General features: G+C 42.6%; 1 protein-coding gene across 6 annotated transcripts in view; it reads right to left on the minus strand.

Annotated features, from left to right (window-relative positions):
* The window catches only part of LOC108274605 (collagen alpha-1(XIV) chain), a 99188-nt gene that overhangs the window by 42399 nt on the left and 39712 nt on the right, over nt 1-17077 (minus strand). For all 6 annotated transcript variants that reach the window (XM_017484819.3, XM_017484820.3, XM_047159964.2 and 3 more), the window contains 12 exons: nt 16773-16902; nt 15823-15962; nt 14603-14729; nt 14362-14501; nt 11342-11474; nt 10333-10377; nt 10099-10241; nt 5686-5815; nt 5465-5587; nt 5138-5287; nt 4430-4546; nt 124-270 (listed from right to left, as the gene is read on the minus strand). In XM_017484819.3, coding sequence (XP_017340308.1) covers nt 124-270; nt 4430-4546; nt 5138-5287; nt 5465-5587; nt 5686-5815; nt 10099-10241; nt 10333-10377; nt 11342-11474; nt 14362-14501; nt 14603-14729; nt 15823-15962; nt 16773-16902 — 1525 coding nt within the window. The remainder of the gene's footprint in view (nt 1-123; nt 271-4429; nt 4547-5137; nt 5288-5464; nt 5588-5685; nt 5816-10098; nt 10242-10332; nt 10378-11341; nt 11475-14361; nt 14502-14602; nt 14730-15822; nt 15963-16772; nt 16903-17077) is intronic.

Genomic DNA, 17077 nt, shown 5'->3' on the forward strand with positions numbered 1-17077 from the left:
CTGTTCGATTCTCGGTACCGGGTGGTCCGAAGGTCTTGCGTTCCCATAACAGTAACTCTTCCTGTACGCCTGTGCGTTTTAATTAACGGGCATGGTGCAGTACATTGGCGAGTACACACTCACGTGTTTTCTGGACGGTGGTGACAGCAGGGCCCTCTGCCTCCTGTAGCAGAGCGTAAACACTGATTTTGTACTGTGTGTTCGGATTCAGGTCGTTAAAGCAATGCCTGGCTTCGGAGCCGTCCAACCTCACTTCCTGCTTCTGGCCATCTGTAACATATAAAATTGGAGTCAATAGACAGCTGTAAATCACAACGGTGTTCACACAGACATAGAAAAGCTACTCATTTGATGAAGTGTACACAATAAGTGCATTTTGTAGAAGTGTGGCCTCTCACTCTTGGCCAGTATCTAATGTACTGTCTATATTTATTTATGATTTATGTAGCTCTCGATTGAGATTTTGATTCTGACTGACCTGTCTGTTTTTTGCCTATGAGTCCATCTGCTGATTTCTACTGTTAATTTGTCTTTTCATGCACCTGCCTCTGCCTCGTGACAAAGAATTGAAAAACTTTTACAAGATGAACGTTTGCATCCTGTTAAAGTGTCACAAAGCATTTAATCATTAAAACCATGAAAACCATCATGAGCATTGTTTCCGTGTGTTCGTTTGTAGTTCCCAACTCATTCCATGGGTTCTTCATATCAGCTGAGCGGATCTACTGTATCTCCGAGCTCGCTCTGAGCACCTGATCTTTTCAAGTACTTCTGAAAATGTCGACGTGTCTGCGTCTAATCTTCTCAAGTCCTGGGTCATATTGATCAATCTCAGGAGTATCTCTATAACTAAGACATAATAATAATAATAATAATAATAATCATCAAATATGAAAATTATACTAACAGATTTTATTCCAGTGTTTATTCCTGGTTATAATAAAGTGTGATATAGCTAAAATTACAAAGTAATTTGCTCCAAATTGGTCATGACACTAATTATTATCTCATATTTTTAGGCACAGGTGATATCACAACATATGGCCATGGTCTTGACAGTCTTCCCAGCCATCATATCTTCACACCCTTGACCTGCCTGCTATAACACACATGCACAATCCTGATGGACTGCTTCTGTGTTTTCTTCTGCTTCTTCTTCTTGGAGTCATCTGCACGTATGCTCGTCCTTCCTGCTGCAGTGAATCATCTCACCTGGATGCTCCACAGCAGCCATGTCTTAAAAAATGCTATGACTATAAGATGCACTTTGCCAAGCTTGTTGTGCTCATATTGAAACTCAATGTGTTCATGGCTAACGTCATGTTTATTAACACAATAGGAACTGTTATTCTGTTCTTGTCATGATTAAGTAATGCTATACTGCTGTCCCCCATGCGCTTAATATTAAAATTCCCGAGGTGGATGAGTTCTTCCTTTAAAGTGCGGTTGATCTAAAGCTTTCTTTCTAATCATGCAGAGGGCTTAATCGTTTTTATAATCACACCTAGCCTTTATTCCAGCCCCCATGAACTATATTGTGATACCTGGAGATGCTACATTTTCTGTCAGTCTCTGTGAGGGAGGTGCAGCCTCAGTAAAGGAGGTGTGGCCTCAGTGTCTCTCAGTCTCAGTGTGGGAAGTGTGGCCTCAGTAAAAGAGTGTGTGACCTCAGTGTCTCTCAGTCTCAGTGAGGGAGGTGTGACCTCAGTGTCTCTCAGTCTCAGTGAGGGAGGTGTGGCCTCTGTGTCTCTCAGTCTCAGTGAGGGAGGTGTGGCCTCAGTAAAAGAGTGTGACCTCAGTGTCTCTCAGTCTCAGTGAGGGAGGTGTGGCCTCAGTGTCTCTCAGTCTCAGTGAGGGAGGTGTGGCCTCAGTAAAAGAGTGTGTGACCTCAGTGTCTCTCAGTCTCAGTGAGGGAGGTGTGGCCTCTGTGTCTCTCGGTCTCAGTGAGGGAGGTGTGGCCTCAGTGTCTCTCAGTCTCAGTGAGGGAGGTGTGGCCTCAGTAAAAGAGTGTGTGACCTCAGTGTCTCTCAGTCTCAGTGAGGGAGGTGTGGCCTCTGTGTCTCTCGGTCTCAGTGAGGGAGGTGTGACCTCAGTGTCTCTCGGTCTCAGTGAGGGAGGTGTGACCTCAGTGTCTCTCGGTCTCAGTGAGGGAGGTGTGACCTCAGTGTCTCTCGGTCTCAGTGAGGGAGGTGTGGCCTCAGTGTCTCTCAGTCTCAGTGAGGGAGGTGTGGCCTCAGTGTCTCTCAGTCTCAGTGAGGGAGGTGTGGCCTCAGTGTCTCTCAGTCTCAGTGAGGGAGGTGTGGCCTCAGTAAAAGAGTGTGACCTCAGTGTCTCTCGGCCTCAGTGAGGGAGGTCTGGCGTCAGTGCCTGTCAGTCTAAGTAATGATGGTGGCCTTTGTGCATCAAAGCGAAGAAGGTATGGCCTCCTGTGCATTAGTCATAGTGAAGGAGGTGTGGCCTCAGTGCCACAATGAAGTGTGGCACAGTCCTAATGAATTGAAGTGTTGAGCCTAGTTATACATCCTCCAAATCCACCACACTGCAGAGCAGAAGTGGTAGAAGGCCACACGGTAAAAAACATAAAATAAAAATTGCTCACAATGTACAACAGAAGATTTATTTCTGAGCTTTATTGCCATAGCTCCCTACTGCAGGGTTTAACAGTTTGGCACATTTAATGCCCTTGATTCGACTCATCAGCTATTATAAACCTTTCTGACCATCTCCCCAGTCTCACCCGATTCATCTCAGCAGCACATATACACTTCCTTTAAGAGCTGAAACGGGAACATTCATATCCACCACAGTCCACGTGCAGGATTACGCCGTATTACAACACTGAGACAAACAGCATTCTCCCATCAATCTCACCACGCGGTCACTATTCACACAGCTCACACTCATTCACTGCTATCAGTAAAGCACAGCTGCACAGTATACACACACACACTGATTATCAATGCCCCCACACACAAACACACACACACACTCACGGTATTGTATTACATTGTAGTACTTCTGGATGTACAATATGTAGAAGATGCACTTTGGGATGGGGAAAAAGTAGTGATTGGGGAAAATAATCACTTGAGTGTTTGCCCTGAAATTCCCTTTTGCGTAGACTCATATTTATTTACATATTATGAAAACATGATAGCATGTTTTAAAAGTACATGACTGTATAAATAAACAATCCAGATGCAACAAGACGCATAAATAATAGTTTTGAATCTAATGTTAACACTGAATCAAACTCGTACCAAATGCTGAAGTTCCACATTCGATATAACATTAGTATGCGGTGCAGTGTGCGCGTGCATGTGTGTGTGTGTGTGTGTGTGTGTGTGCAGGCAAGATCAGAGTGCCTTTCATATCCGGCTGAGCCTCGGGCGTTTGTCTCTCTTTACAGAGGGCAGATTTACCAAGAGCTCAGTTCTTCATCCCCACCATGAGAGAGAGTGAGAGCGTGCCTGATTATAACCCACAACCATCTCCCACCCTCACGCTTATGAAAAACTAACACTACACACTCGTCTTAGTCAGGACTCCATATGGAGTTTTCACAAAGGCAAGAGGTCTTTTCCGGTGATTCGGTGTGTGTTTCTGCTAAATCGGCTCATTTATTGGGCCGATGCAGCTTGACGGCACGCGATTTGGAAAAAAAATGAAAAATGATCAACTGGGTTAAACTTACACACACACACACGCACACACAAATCCCTAGAAAAACTCAACATTCACACAACTCACACGGTAATGTCTAAATCACGGGTCGCCCATGCTTCAGTGGATAATCTCACTTGGAGACTGTAGATTTTATATTTCTGTAATCATAAACACTGCCCTGTGCTCATCCCTGGACTCGTCTTCACAATCTGCTCACACTGAACATCCTAATAATACACTCAGTGCGCTTTATCTTTCCTCTTCTGCACTGGAATACTCTCATGATTTATAATCCCACTATTCGGGGTCAGCCAGATGAGGACGGGTTCCCTTCTGAGTGAGTGAGTGAGTCTGGTTCCTCTGACGGTTCCTTGCTCGTGATGTTTCAGGGAGTTTTTCCTCACCGCTCTCACCTCTGGCTTGCTCGTTAAGGATCTAAATATACATCTGGATTGTGCTACACAAATCCCACCGAACCGAATACACTGTGATACCTTCGCTGCTGCGTTTCAATACGTCTCATAAATCCCCCTTGTTGAAATCGGCCATAATCCATCAACTAGGACCTTCCGCCGTTTTTATCCGTTTTTGAAAAAAAGTTGGCGGGAAACAAATCCGATCCCTCAGGCCCGCGTCGGCTCATTCAACAACCTCCGCGTGAGCTCGTAAATGACGACGGCCCATAAGCTACGATCTTCCCCTTTATTGGAACGTTAACGATGCTGTGATCTGAGAAGTGCCCGAGGTGTGACGGTGTACTCACTGAGCAGGGACTCGACGGACACGCGGTACTGGGTGGCATGAGAATGAGGCTGCCACTGAGCACACATGCTGTTCAGTCGTACCTGATAGGTGTTCAGATTAGTCACACCCAGGAACACTAGAGAGAGACAAAGAGAGCCAGAATTTGAAAAAGAAGAAGAAGAAAAAAAAAGAGTTAAATTAGAGCAGCTGCTAGATTATTTTTTGGTGTAATAGAAAACACATTTAATTGATGGAATATAGATCCGTATGAACTGATTAACACGACGTAAAATGGCTTCCGCTGTAGAGTGCGAATTCTGGGAGAAGTGTAAATGAGGGTGTGTAACGTCATGTGTTCGTCAGAGAGTACGTCCATCTTTTTTTAATTCCAGAAGTATAGTTGTTCTGAACAACAATTATTAATTCATTACATTACATTACATTACATTCATTCACTCAGCGGACGCTTTTATCCAAAGCGACTTACAGATGAGAAAATACAAGCAAATTCTTTTTTTTATCCTTTATTCATAGCACTCAGTCAAGTTGCTCTGTTAAACAGGTGCGTGCCTCCCGAGTGTCACAACAGTAAAGCGTATGCCTTATCGCCGAGAGTGTTCGAATTTCGGCGATGCCGCAGCCGTCTGACGATGCCGCGGTCGCTCTGTGTGTCTCGGAGGAAACGCGTGCGTGTGCGTGGACTGTGTCGTGCTGTTGGGGAACTCACGTGTTTTGGCTCTGCCAGCGAGAGGCTCGCTGGAGCCTGTGGTGTACGTGGCAATGACCTTAACGCTGTACTCCGTCCCACTCATCAAGTTTAAGATCAGCATGGTGTTTACATCGTCGCCGACGAACGTCTCCAGAGCACGGCCGGGTGCTGCACACACACGCACAGAAACACACACGGTGATGCCGACTAGCACACACAAACTCGACTGAAAAACGTCTATACACGAGCGGCGTCTGGGCACATCAGCCGCTCCATCGAAAAGTCCTGCAAATGGTCCAATGGCACAATCTCTCATTGCTGGTAAGCAAGGGGAAGTGTGTTTACCTGAGACAGGCTGGTAGATGACCCTGTATCCCATGGTGGGAGAAGGGGGTGTGTCCCAGGTGATGCGGAAGCGATTGTACCATTCCTCCGACACTTTCAGGTTCTTAGGGGCGATGAGAGGCACTTTTGCGGAAGGAAAAGATTAGTAACGATTGCGAAAGAATGCTCTCGGTACTATACACTCTACATTACCCATAACCCCGAATGGATTAGACACGTACACGTGCGAGCAGAGCGTGTAACGGCAGGCCCTTCTCCGTCTGCATAGATGGCTGACACGCTCACTCTGTATTCGGTATCCGACAGCAACGGCTGCAGCACCACCGCGTTCTGACTGCCGGGAACCATCATCTGCAGTACAGGAAGTAGTACGCTTAGGTTTTAGGTCTGTTTACACAAGCTGTTTTTGTGAGAGAGACAATCAGAATCAGAAAAATGCAGGTAAAATCCAATCACTTAAAGCACTTCATGAGGTAACACTTTAGACCGGGGGTGTCCGACCTTGTGTGGGTGCAGGTTTTCATTCCAACCAATCAGGAGCCACACCTGATGTTGCTATCAGGTGTAGACACGTTCTAGAACGTGTAACACGGGAACAGGAAAGGAGTATTCTAAAAGCGACTCATGTAAACACCTTAATCACAATATCGTCTTATTCAGAATAAAGGTCAATAATTAGATTACCGCTGTCCATGTAAACGTAGTCGGTGATAAATGTCTGTGGTATAAGAGACATGAAACACTATAGATGTGGTTACTGGAAAATGACTAATACCAGCATGTCACACCACCACACTCTTGATTATTCTCCAGTAACTGCACATGTTTTATTCCTCGTGAAATACAGATTTTACCTATTAATATTGCTTTACATTCGATCCTGATCACACATGCACACGGGTTCCTTGACGCTAAGCTTGTGCAGACAGTCACACCCATAACACTGAGATTGCTCTACAGATATCCTTGTGATCATAAACTACTATACAGGCTACAAGCCACAGCCTGTCGAATATTTACCATTTAGAAAACAGGCTTAAGATAAATATCATAACGCAATAACATTTCGAGGTCTCGCTGAAAGAGTGTCATGGTAAATAACACAGGACTGAACACAGGACTTGTCCAGGTCATGTCTGTGATGAAAGCTCAGAGATTAGTACCTATATGTATGTATACACTAGAATGCATTAGCACTATAACACAGGGTGCTTAATGGGCATACTACTGTACTGTGTGTGTGCCTACACAACACGCTACAATCTGATAGATCACAGATAACACAGCAGCAAATCATAGAGGTCCATTCATCGTCAATGATTGTGATTTTACACAGCAGACCTGCATTAACGCATCCTCTGCAGACCAGATTTACATCAGACTTACACACCACACACCAGGCCATGATCTTCTTTACGATCCATACGGTATACAGTGTGCGATTTTGTCCAGTGCACTTCCCTGGTTTCTCATTGCTGTTATTTTCAGGACAGTCACAGACTGACTGGATTTGAACCAATTATTCACATTAAAAATACACATTTGACCTTCTCAGGAATTCTTTTTCACTTCGTCTCTGGAGAGTAACATTTGGGCCAAACTTTTTCAATGTAAACATTTTAAGGCATATTAAACCTTACGAGCGGCTGTAAAACTAATCACGAGCTAACATTGTTTTTCAGAAACACGCAAAAGCACACGGATGTTGCCAAACTTCTTCTTTTTTTTCTTTTCTTTTTTTTTTTATAACGTGTGCCAGCAGCAGGGGCGTAGAACACGCTTTTACTTTTAATAAGACGTAAATTCGTCCCCCGGACGTTTTCACTGCCCACGGCCGATTTGCGTATCTTTGATTTCTATACGTGTATGTGTCTATACGTCTTTACGTGACTCGACGTTGCCAAGACGATTGGTCACGCACGTCACGTTTCACACGTCACGCCCACGCTCACGTGGGGTCGCGATGAGCTCAAAGCGGCAAAAAAAAAAACGTGCAAAAAAAAAACCTGTAAGTTCTTTTGGCGCGTGGTATTCGTGTCGCACGACGATGCATATATGTAATACAATGTACACTAAACACAATCTGCAATATTTAAATCATACAGTGCAATATACAATATACAACATAACTTGCATATTAAGCCAATTAAGAGCAATAAGTGATAAAACCCATCAATTAGACAAAGGTCAGAAAAAAAGAATACCCCCCCCCCCAATACACAAACACATCTGGAATGATGGCTCCACCCCTGGCCAGCAGTGTTGCTTATTCTGGCTGTTTTCTTTTTTACTGGGCAATAAAATGTGGCTAAACATCAGCCTCATAAATCTCAAAAGGAACTGTGTACAAGAACTTATGGGGAGAAAAAAAAAAAAAAAAGAGCGCTCTTATATACGGATCCTTTTTGACATACATGAAAAATATCGTGTTAAAGTTCTAGTCACGATGACAGATGATGAAACTGTGCTGAAAGGCCCTGCTTACATTATTTACCTTATTTACGTACGCGTATTATTTAATATTTAACTTCTTGCGCTCGTCTGAGGAACACACCATGTGTGTAAAACATCAAATACCTTGTCTTTATACCTTGTCTTTTTTGTTTAAATACAAATCAAAGTACATTTAAGCCAGAGGACAGACAGAAGCTTAGTAAAGTTGAGGATTGTGTAAAGGACATTAGACATTGGATGTTAACTAACTTCCTTCTACTTAATTCTGATAAAACAGAAATAGTTTTATTAGGCCCTCGTGTAGCTAGAAGTAATCTTTCTGATCACATGGTTACTCTGGATGGTCTTTCTGTTTGACCTTGGAGTGATTATTGACTCCAGTCTATCATTTGATGCTCATGTAGATAATATTACTAGGATGGCCTTCTTTCATCTCAGAAATATTTCTAAAATAAGAAACATATTGTCACTACATGATGCGGAAATACTAGTTCATGCATTCGTCACCTCTAGATTAGATTACTGTAATGCCGTACTGTCTGGATGTTCCAGTAGGAATATAAATAAGCTCCAGTTAGTACAGAATGCAGCTGCTAGAGTCCTAACTAGACCTAGAAGATACGACCATATCACACCGATATTATCAATACTGCATTGGCTCCCAGTAAAATCTTGCATTAACTATAAAATACTTTTATTAACCTATAAAGCACTAAACGGTCTCGCGCCACAATATCTAAGCGACCGTTTGGTTTTCTGTGATCCGCCACGCCTACTTAGATCAAGGCTACAGCAGGGGGAAGAGCTTTCTCTTATAGAGCCCCACAGTTATGGAACAGTCTTCCTATTAGTGTTCGGGACTCAGACACAGTCTCAGTGTTTAAGTCTAAGCTTAAAACGTATTTGTTTACTCAAGCCTACCCTGACTAGATTCTGTTCTACTACTTCGCAGTCATAATTCTTTTCTCTCCCTCTCTCCTTTCGCCGAGCCCCACACGAATTTATGGAGATACTAGAGATCCAGATCCTTTCTGCCTCTGGATGGAGCTCAAATCTTCTTTAATTCCAGACTGCTGGGACTACGGCTGCTCCTAAGGCCATAGAGACTTCATATGAATCCGTAATGAACTTTTTCACACTATCTGTTGTTACCCAGATGAGGACGGGTTCCCTTCTGAGTCAGGTTCCTCTCAAGGTTTCTTCCTCTTAAAACATCTTAGGGAGTTTTTCCTTGCCACCGTGGCCACTCAGTGGCTTGCTCAGTTGGGATTAATTCGCACCTTTAATATCTGTATACCGTGTTGATATTTCTGTAAAGCTGCTTTGAGACAATGTCTATTGTAAAAAGCGCTATACAAATAAAATTGAATTGAATTGAATTGAATTTACAAATCACTCCGCTTTGTTTTAACAGCGTTTTCCATACTGTCCCGACTTTTTCAGAACCGGAGTTGTAAATTGAATGATTATAGGATTTTTTAACTTATTATCAGTGGGGGCACGGTGGCGTAGCGATTAGTGTGTTTGCCTCCCACCTCCAGGGTCGGGGGTTTGATTCCCGCCGTGGCCCTGTGTGTGTGGAGTGTGCATGTTCTCCCCGTGCTTCGGGTGTTTCCTCTGGGTACTCCGGTTTCCTCCCCCAGTCCAAAGACATGCATGGTAGGCTGATTGGTGTGTTCAAAAGTGTCCATAGTGTATGAATGGGTGTGTGATTGTGCCCTGCGATGGACTGGCACCCTGTCCAAAATGAAATTATATATATATAGCATGCACTTCATGAAGTATTTTGGAGAATTTCATTTGACGCAGAGTTCTGGAGAAGCTTTCAAACATCAAAGTTAGTTGACCAAACGCATCTTTATATGCGAAGAACTGTCCGCTCTATTTATGGTGCTGAGCCTCTGCCAGGGAGTTTGAATACAAACCACTGGCTTGAGATGGACACGAAATATAAAAACAGGCACAAATAAAATGAGCGGTATTTAGAGGAGCGAACCACATGAGGGTTTTAGCACACAGAGAGCCTCTAGCCGAGCATCAAATGGAGTCATATAAAACGTGTAAAAACAGAAGATATGGCATGTTTAAAACAACCCAGCTTACATGGAAAGCAAGTGTGTCAGCACGGGTGATGGCTGTAGTGTATCAGGACTGTAAGTGTTGAGAGAATCCGCACTCACCACTTGTTCAGCTCTGTCTCCACGTGTTGAAATGTAGGACACTCTATATTGATACACGTTTGATCCTTGCAGTTCCCAAGATGCGCCCATGCTGAACGTCGTAAAATCACTCAGCTGCAGACCTCGCACGCCCAGCCTAACCGCTACAAATATGCGCACGTAACAGAAATCATAAAAAGCAGTGCGTTTTTAGAAAGCCTTTATCCAAAATAACGCCATAGCCATTCTGCATACCTGCTGTAGTAGTGGTCGTAGTTGCCACTGTTGTTGATCTAGCAACTACGAAAGAGAGAAAAAAAGGATTATATGAATAAATATTTGAAAGGCGAAAAATTATAGAAAGAAACAAAGCAAGGTCTTGGCGCAAGAATTCGGCTGTTAATTATTGGTGTTAGATTATCTGTAGTTTCACTGATGGGATTAGAGCTGTGTTTGGTGTAAGATTATCTGTAGTTTCACTGATGGGATTAGAGCTGTGTTTGGTGTAAGATTATCTGTAGTTTCACTGATGGGATTAGTACTGTGTGTGGTGTTTGATTAGCTGTAGTTTAATTCACAAGATTAGTACTGTGTTTGATATTTGATTACCTGTCTATTCCTGATGGGATTAATACTGTGTTTGGTGTTAGATTATCTGTAGTTTCACTGACGGGGTTAATACTGTGTTTGGTGTTAGATTATCTGTAGTTTCACTGATGGGATTAGAGCTGTGTTTGGTGTAAGATTATCTGTAGTTTCACTGATGGGATTAGAGCTGTGTTTGGTGTAAGATTATCTGTAGTTTCACTGATGGGATTAGAGCTGTGTTTGGTGTTAAATTATCTGTAGTTTCAGTGATGGAACTAGTACTGTGTGTGGTGTTTGATTAGCTGTAGTTTAATTCACAAGATTAGTACTGTGTTTGATATTTGATTACCTGTCTATTCCTGATGGGATTAATACTGTGTTTGGTGTTAGATTATCTGTAGTTTCACTGATGGGGTTAATACCGTGTTTGGTGTTAGATTATCTGTAGTTTCACTGATGGGATTAGTGCTGTGTTTGGTGTTAGATTATCTGTAGTTTCACTGATGGGATTAGAGCTGTGTTTGGTGTTAAATTATCTGTAGTTTCAGTGATGGAACTAGTACTGTGTGTGGTGTTTGATTAGCTGTAGTTTCATTCACAAGATTACTACTGTGTTTGATATTTATTTACCTGTCTATTCCTGGTGGGATTAGTGCTGTGTGTGGTGTTTGATTACCTGTAGTTTCAATGAGCACAACTTTCTCACTCTCAGTTTTGTCTTTGTAGATGGCTGTGAGCATGACCTCATACTCAGTTAGCGGCCTCAGACCCGTAATCACATAGGAATTCAGATTACCACCAATCACCATCTGTAAGGGGGGAGAGAGAGGGAAAGGAAGAAAGAAAGAAAGAAAGAAAGAAAGAAAGAAAGAAAGAAAGAAAGAAAGAAAGAAAGAAATAATTTGACATTATATATCAAAAACAGAAAACTCTGATGAGGATAGGCTGAAAAGACATAAAGCTACAGTCCTGTGAGACCGCTATATATGGACAGATATAGCAAACCATATATCTGTAAGCAGCAGTGGTGACAGGCCCAAGTGAGGTACGAGCTTAGGAATGATAAAAATCTGCAGGATATACCCGAGAAGAGCTAAAGAGAATTTGGGAGGTTAAAATGTGGGCGTATCACTTGTCATCACTTTTAGTAAATACGGTGCTGTGAAAAAGTATTTGATTTCTTCTGTTTTTGTGCACATCTCATACTAAATAGTTTTAGATCTTTAAACGAAAAAACAGAAAACAAAGGCAACCTGAGTAAACACACAATACAGTTTTTATTTATTTATTTTTATTGAAGCAAATAAAAATTATCCAACACCTATCACCCATGTAAACCCCCCCCCCCCCCACCCCATCTGTCTGCGTCACCTTTAGCAGCTATAACTGCATTCAAATGATAACAGATAACAGGAGATCAGGCTTTCAGAGCACTGGGGTGGAAATTTGGCCCACTCTTCCTTGCAGAACTGCATTAGTTCAGCCACATTGGAGGGTTTTCGAGCATGAAGTGCACATTTAATTTCCTGCCACAATTGGTTCAACTGCATAATCCAGTTGCACTTGACTTTCAATTTACGGACTGAAGACCAGACATTCTCCTTTAGGAACTTCTGGTAGAGAGCAGAATACATCTTTCTCTCAAATATTGCCAGTTGCCCAGGCCCTGAAGCAGCAAAGCATCCCCGCACCATCACACTTCCACCACCATGCTTGACAGTAGGTATGATGTTCATTTTGTGTTATTCGGTGGTTGGTTTACAGCAGATGTAACAGTACCCGTCTTCCAAAAAGTTCCACTTTTGACTCAACAGTCCACAGAACGTTCTCTCAATAGGTTTGAGGATCATCAAGGTGTGTTTTGGCAAAATTCAGACGAGCCTTAATGTTCTCCTGGGTTAACAGTGGTTTTCACCTCACCACTCTTCCATGGAGCCATATTTGCCCAGTGTCTTTCTGATAGTGGAGTCATGAACAGTGACCTTTATTGATGCAAGAGAGGCCTGTAGATCCTTTGATGTTGTCTTTGGCTCTTTTGTCACTTCCTGGATGAGTAGTCGCTGTGCTCTTGGAGGAATTTTGGAAGGTCGGCCACTTCTGGGAAGGTTCACTACTGTGCTGAGTTTTTCCATCTGGAGATAACGGCTCTCGCTGTGCTTCCTGTGGAGTCCCAGAGCCTTCGAAATAGCCTTGTAACCCTTCCCAGACTACTGTATGTCAATTACCTTCCTCATCATTTCTGGAATTTCTTTCAACTTTGGCATAGCGTGTTACTGGGTAAGACATTTTAACCAACTTCATGCAGTTGAAAAAGTTCTATTGAAGTGTTGATCTGATTGAACAGGGTTTGCAGTAATCAGGCCTGATCGCATCTAGTCCAGCTGAACTCCATTATGAATACAGTTTCATAGATTTGGTGAATTAGCAACTACGGGGGCAAATACATTTTCACACAGGCCCAGTTGGTATTTTTGCTTCAAACAATAACATTATCATTGAAAAACTGTATCTTGTGTTTACTCGGGTTGCCTTTGATTTATCTTTTAACAATTTATCAATTTAGTACGAGAATTACACAGAAACACGAGAAATCAGATAATAATGCAAATACCTTTTCACAGCACTGTATACAGGATGGGAAAATATCAGAGAAAAGAAGTGAGACAGAAAGCGATAGAAATCGAATTCCGATCTGCATGTCATATTAACGACCTGAAAAACACTGCAGTAAAATCAATATCAATATTCTCAATCATTTTAACAAGCATAGTAAGAAGTGTAGCAGAAAAATAAACATACGCCGGCACCTTGTTCTCAAATGTAGACGATGGGGATTAGTGCCAACGTGTAATTAATAAATGTGAATCAGAATGTGTAGACGTTGATCTTTATCAGCTCATTAGTCCCTTAACTGAGAAACAGACTGAACTCTGTTGTGAGCTGGGTGGCCTGGACTGCTTAGGTGGACCACACACCTGGGTTTGCCTGGACTTCATCGCACGCATTTTTTGGAGGTTATTACATAATTACATTATTATCATTACTAATCACCAAATGTAATGTTATTCATTTTGATATTTTCGGTATTTAATTCATTTCGTACAGAGTACTGTGTATTTGAATTAAGGACCTGTGTATTCGAGTCACGTTTCTTTCATCCTTTCAACATTTTTCGTCATTGAAGGTCATTCTATTCAGCTCATCACTATGTCGTTCCAGCACGTCGGAGAATGCCGCGTCCCCGCAGGGTTCGGGACAGGATCGATCTAAATGTTCCGGTTCTAAAAATAATACAACCCTACGATAAAGAGTGCACGTAATTACCTGCAGGTCAAAATATTTCAACTTCATTTTGGCCTTAAACAGGAAACACAAGCACCTCTGGCCTTGCATCATACATTAGGGTGTGCTTTGTGTGAATTCGATGTATGTGAGGATAAAACGGGCTCTGTAGGAAGTGACTAGTTGATGGGAGCCTGCTTACACATTAGTTGATTCATCATTTTACCCCTTGCAATTTGACATGCAGTTTCATTAGATTTGTTCTTATATTCTTGCCGCTCAAAACTGACGTGTAGAGGCTGGTAAGAAGGTGATCTATATACCAAACAGAGAGATAAATCCTCCTGACTCATGAGCGTGTGTACAAGTGTATGGTTTCTGTTTTGCTGGTAGGTCTGTGTGTGGCCACACTACCTCTCTGGTCTCTCCTCCGTTGGCTGGCGTCCAGGAGAGCCTGTAGAGGGAAATGTCAGATGCTGCATGCTTCCAGCTCACTCTGAAACTGTCTGTGGTCACCTCACTGCTACTCACTCTCACCGGGACAGGAACTGACTCTACAAACACACACACACACACACATACATAAGGACACAACACAAGAACCATGGCTGCTGCTTGTAAACAGTGTGATAAACGCATTTGTGGTCATTCTCACTAGTTGTGAAGCTGTCTGTGAGGGAATCGGCTTGTCCCTCATCGTAGATGGCGTAGATGGCCACGGTGTACTCTGTCAAAGACGTCAGGTCACTAAGCAACTTCGTGGTAACTCGACCCACTTCAACCTAGCGAGAGAAATTAAACGCTTCATTCAATTAAATACTACTTGCATACCACTCATGTAAAGGTACTTGACGAAAGCATGAACCCTGGGGTTCTGTTCATTACCGACCCAGACCATCTCCTGAAACCGTATAGCAATTTAAACATTGACGGTTCACCTTGGTATTATCAGGGTGAAAATGTCCTGAGCATCGGTGTGAAATAAATATATATTTTAAATGCATTTTCATGTTCATTAAAGCTTAGGCTTAGGTTCGAACAGAACTGCGTACTGAAGATTTCCTGCGACACAAAAAAAAAAAAACAACTGAGGAGTGTGATTATTCATATTCAGTGCGTTTACTTGGACGACAATAATCAGATAATAACCCACTTAAGACGATACTCTGATTAAGAAACTAGCATGTAAACAGAGATTACTGATGACCTTAATCCGATTAAGATCATACTCGAAGTAAACACAAATGGAATTAAGACGTGTGGAGTATTCCTGTTTTAGTCGCATTATCGACGTGCGTTACAGACACGTACACACCTTAATCACACTATTAACGTTGTGTTAGAGTTTTCACCGCATTCTGCGACAGGACACGTACACGCACGGCAGCGCTCAACTGTTTTACGGCAAACAAGAGAGCACGGCTGTGTCCCAAACCGCGTACTTACCTGCTATATGGTAGGAGAAATACATGTATCTCTATATAGTATATAGTAGGTAAGTACGTGGTTTGGGACGCAGCCCACGGCTTCAAGCAGTCGTCTATTTGCACGTACAGCACGACAAATAATTACCCGCACTTGAAGCTTTCATTAAATTAAAAATAAAAACACCCAGAACTGTATACGCTCCCATAACGAAGACCAACTGTACGTCGATACGTGAAATTCTGAGGGGCGTCAGACGGCGTGGCGTGGTGACGTAATGACGTGTGACGTTAATCGATCTATGTTCTATATCATGTAAAACCTGAACATGAAAGGAGTATTCTAAAAGCGACTCATGTAAACAACTTAATCACAATATTGTCTTATTCAGAGTAAGGCCATAATTAGATTACTGCTGTCCATGTAAACGTAGTCAGTGTAAATCTTCACCTCGTTGGTCTGAACTCCGTCAGTCTTCACATACATGATGCGGTAGCCTTTGACTTTACGAGACGCGGCCTCCCAGCTGAGCTTAGCAGAATTGTGAGTCACATCAGTGATACGCAGATCTCGTGCAGGACTGAGGGGAACTGGAGAGAGAGAGAGAAAGAGAGACTCAGAACCAACCATTTTCACACATACTGAGACACCACTGAATTACGTTTTTCGTATCCGATCACATCAGAAATCCAGCTAGCTGTAAGGGTGAAAGAATTGTTCTGCGAGTCGGGAATTATGAGGAGCTGACATGTGATGCGTTAGGCTTCTTTCACACAAGGCATTTTTTTCCTCAACCGCTTCTGCACATTTTATATTCAATTCTTTGGGAAGTGGCTCAAGGCAGGCTGAACACGGGCCCTTTTCACAAGCACTGCTGGCAGCCTTTTTCATCACAAAAGTTAAAAAATGAAACTTTTCAGAAAAGCGAAGAATGACATCAAGTAAAAATTTTTTTTATAAATCTCCTAGTCGATTGGGTCACAGCACCTGGGCCAGTTGAGAAAAACCCCCACATGTAGGACAGAACAAAAAAACAGTGAGTGGTATCTGAAGTCACAGACAGGTTCCCATTTAACTACGCTGCATACACTGGTGTAAATGCAGTCTATGCACACAAGCACTTCCAAACCAAAGCTCAGACACGCTGCCACCTGCTTACAATAATAATAATAATTATTATTATTATTATTATTATTATAATGGCTAAACTATGGCTCAGTGGTAGTATTGATTGCTGTTTCTGCAGAGTCTCTACAAGCAGCCCTTCTCCTTGAGGAGCAGATTGAATAAAAATTTCAGATACAAATCAGAAATTCGTAAGCAGTGGAGTCATTTTTTTAAATATATATCACATAACGCACAATGCATACGTCATCATACATACACGCATACACACTTACGTGTGGTCTCCTGGCCAGTCTGAGGGTCGCTGGCTTCATCACCGTACATGGCGTAGACCGTGACTGTGTACTCGGTTGCAGGAGTCATACCATCCAGCTCGATCTCAGTTACACTGTCTGCTACTTTAACCTACACACACACACACACACACACACACAAATGTACACATACAAAGTCCATCCATCAATCCATTTTCCATACCGCTTATACTACACAGGGTCACACGGGAGCCTGGAGCCTATCACAGGGAACTTTTGGGGACAAGGTAAGGGACACCTGGAATGGGGGGTTAATCCATCGTAGG

This window comes from Ictalurus punctatus, chromosome 14, assembly GCF_001660625.3.
Source record: "Ictalurus punctatus breed USDA103 chromosome 14, Coco_2.0, whole genome shotgun sequence".
Lineage (NCBI taxonomy): Eukaryota > Metazoa > Chordata > Actinopteri > Siluriformes > Ictaluridae > Ictalurus > Ictalurus punctatus.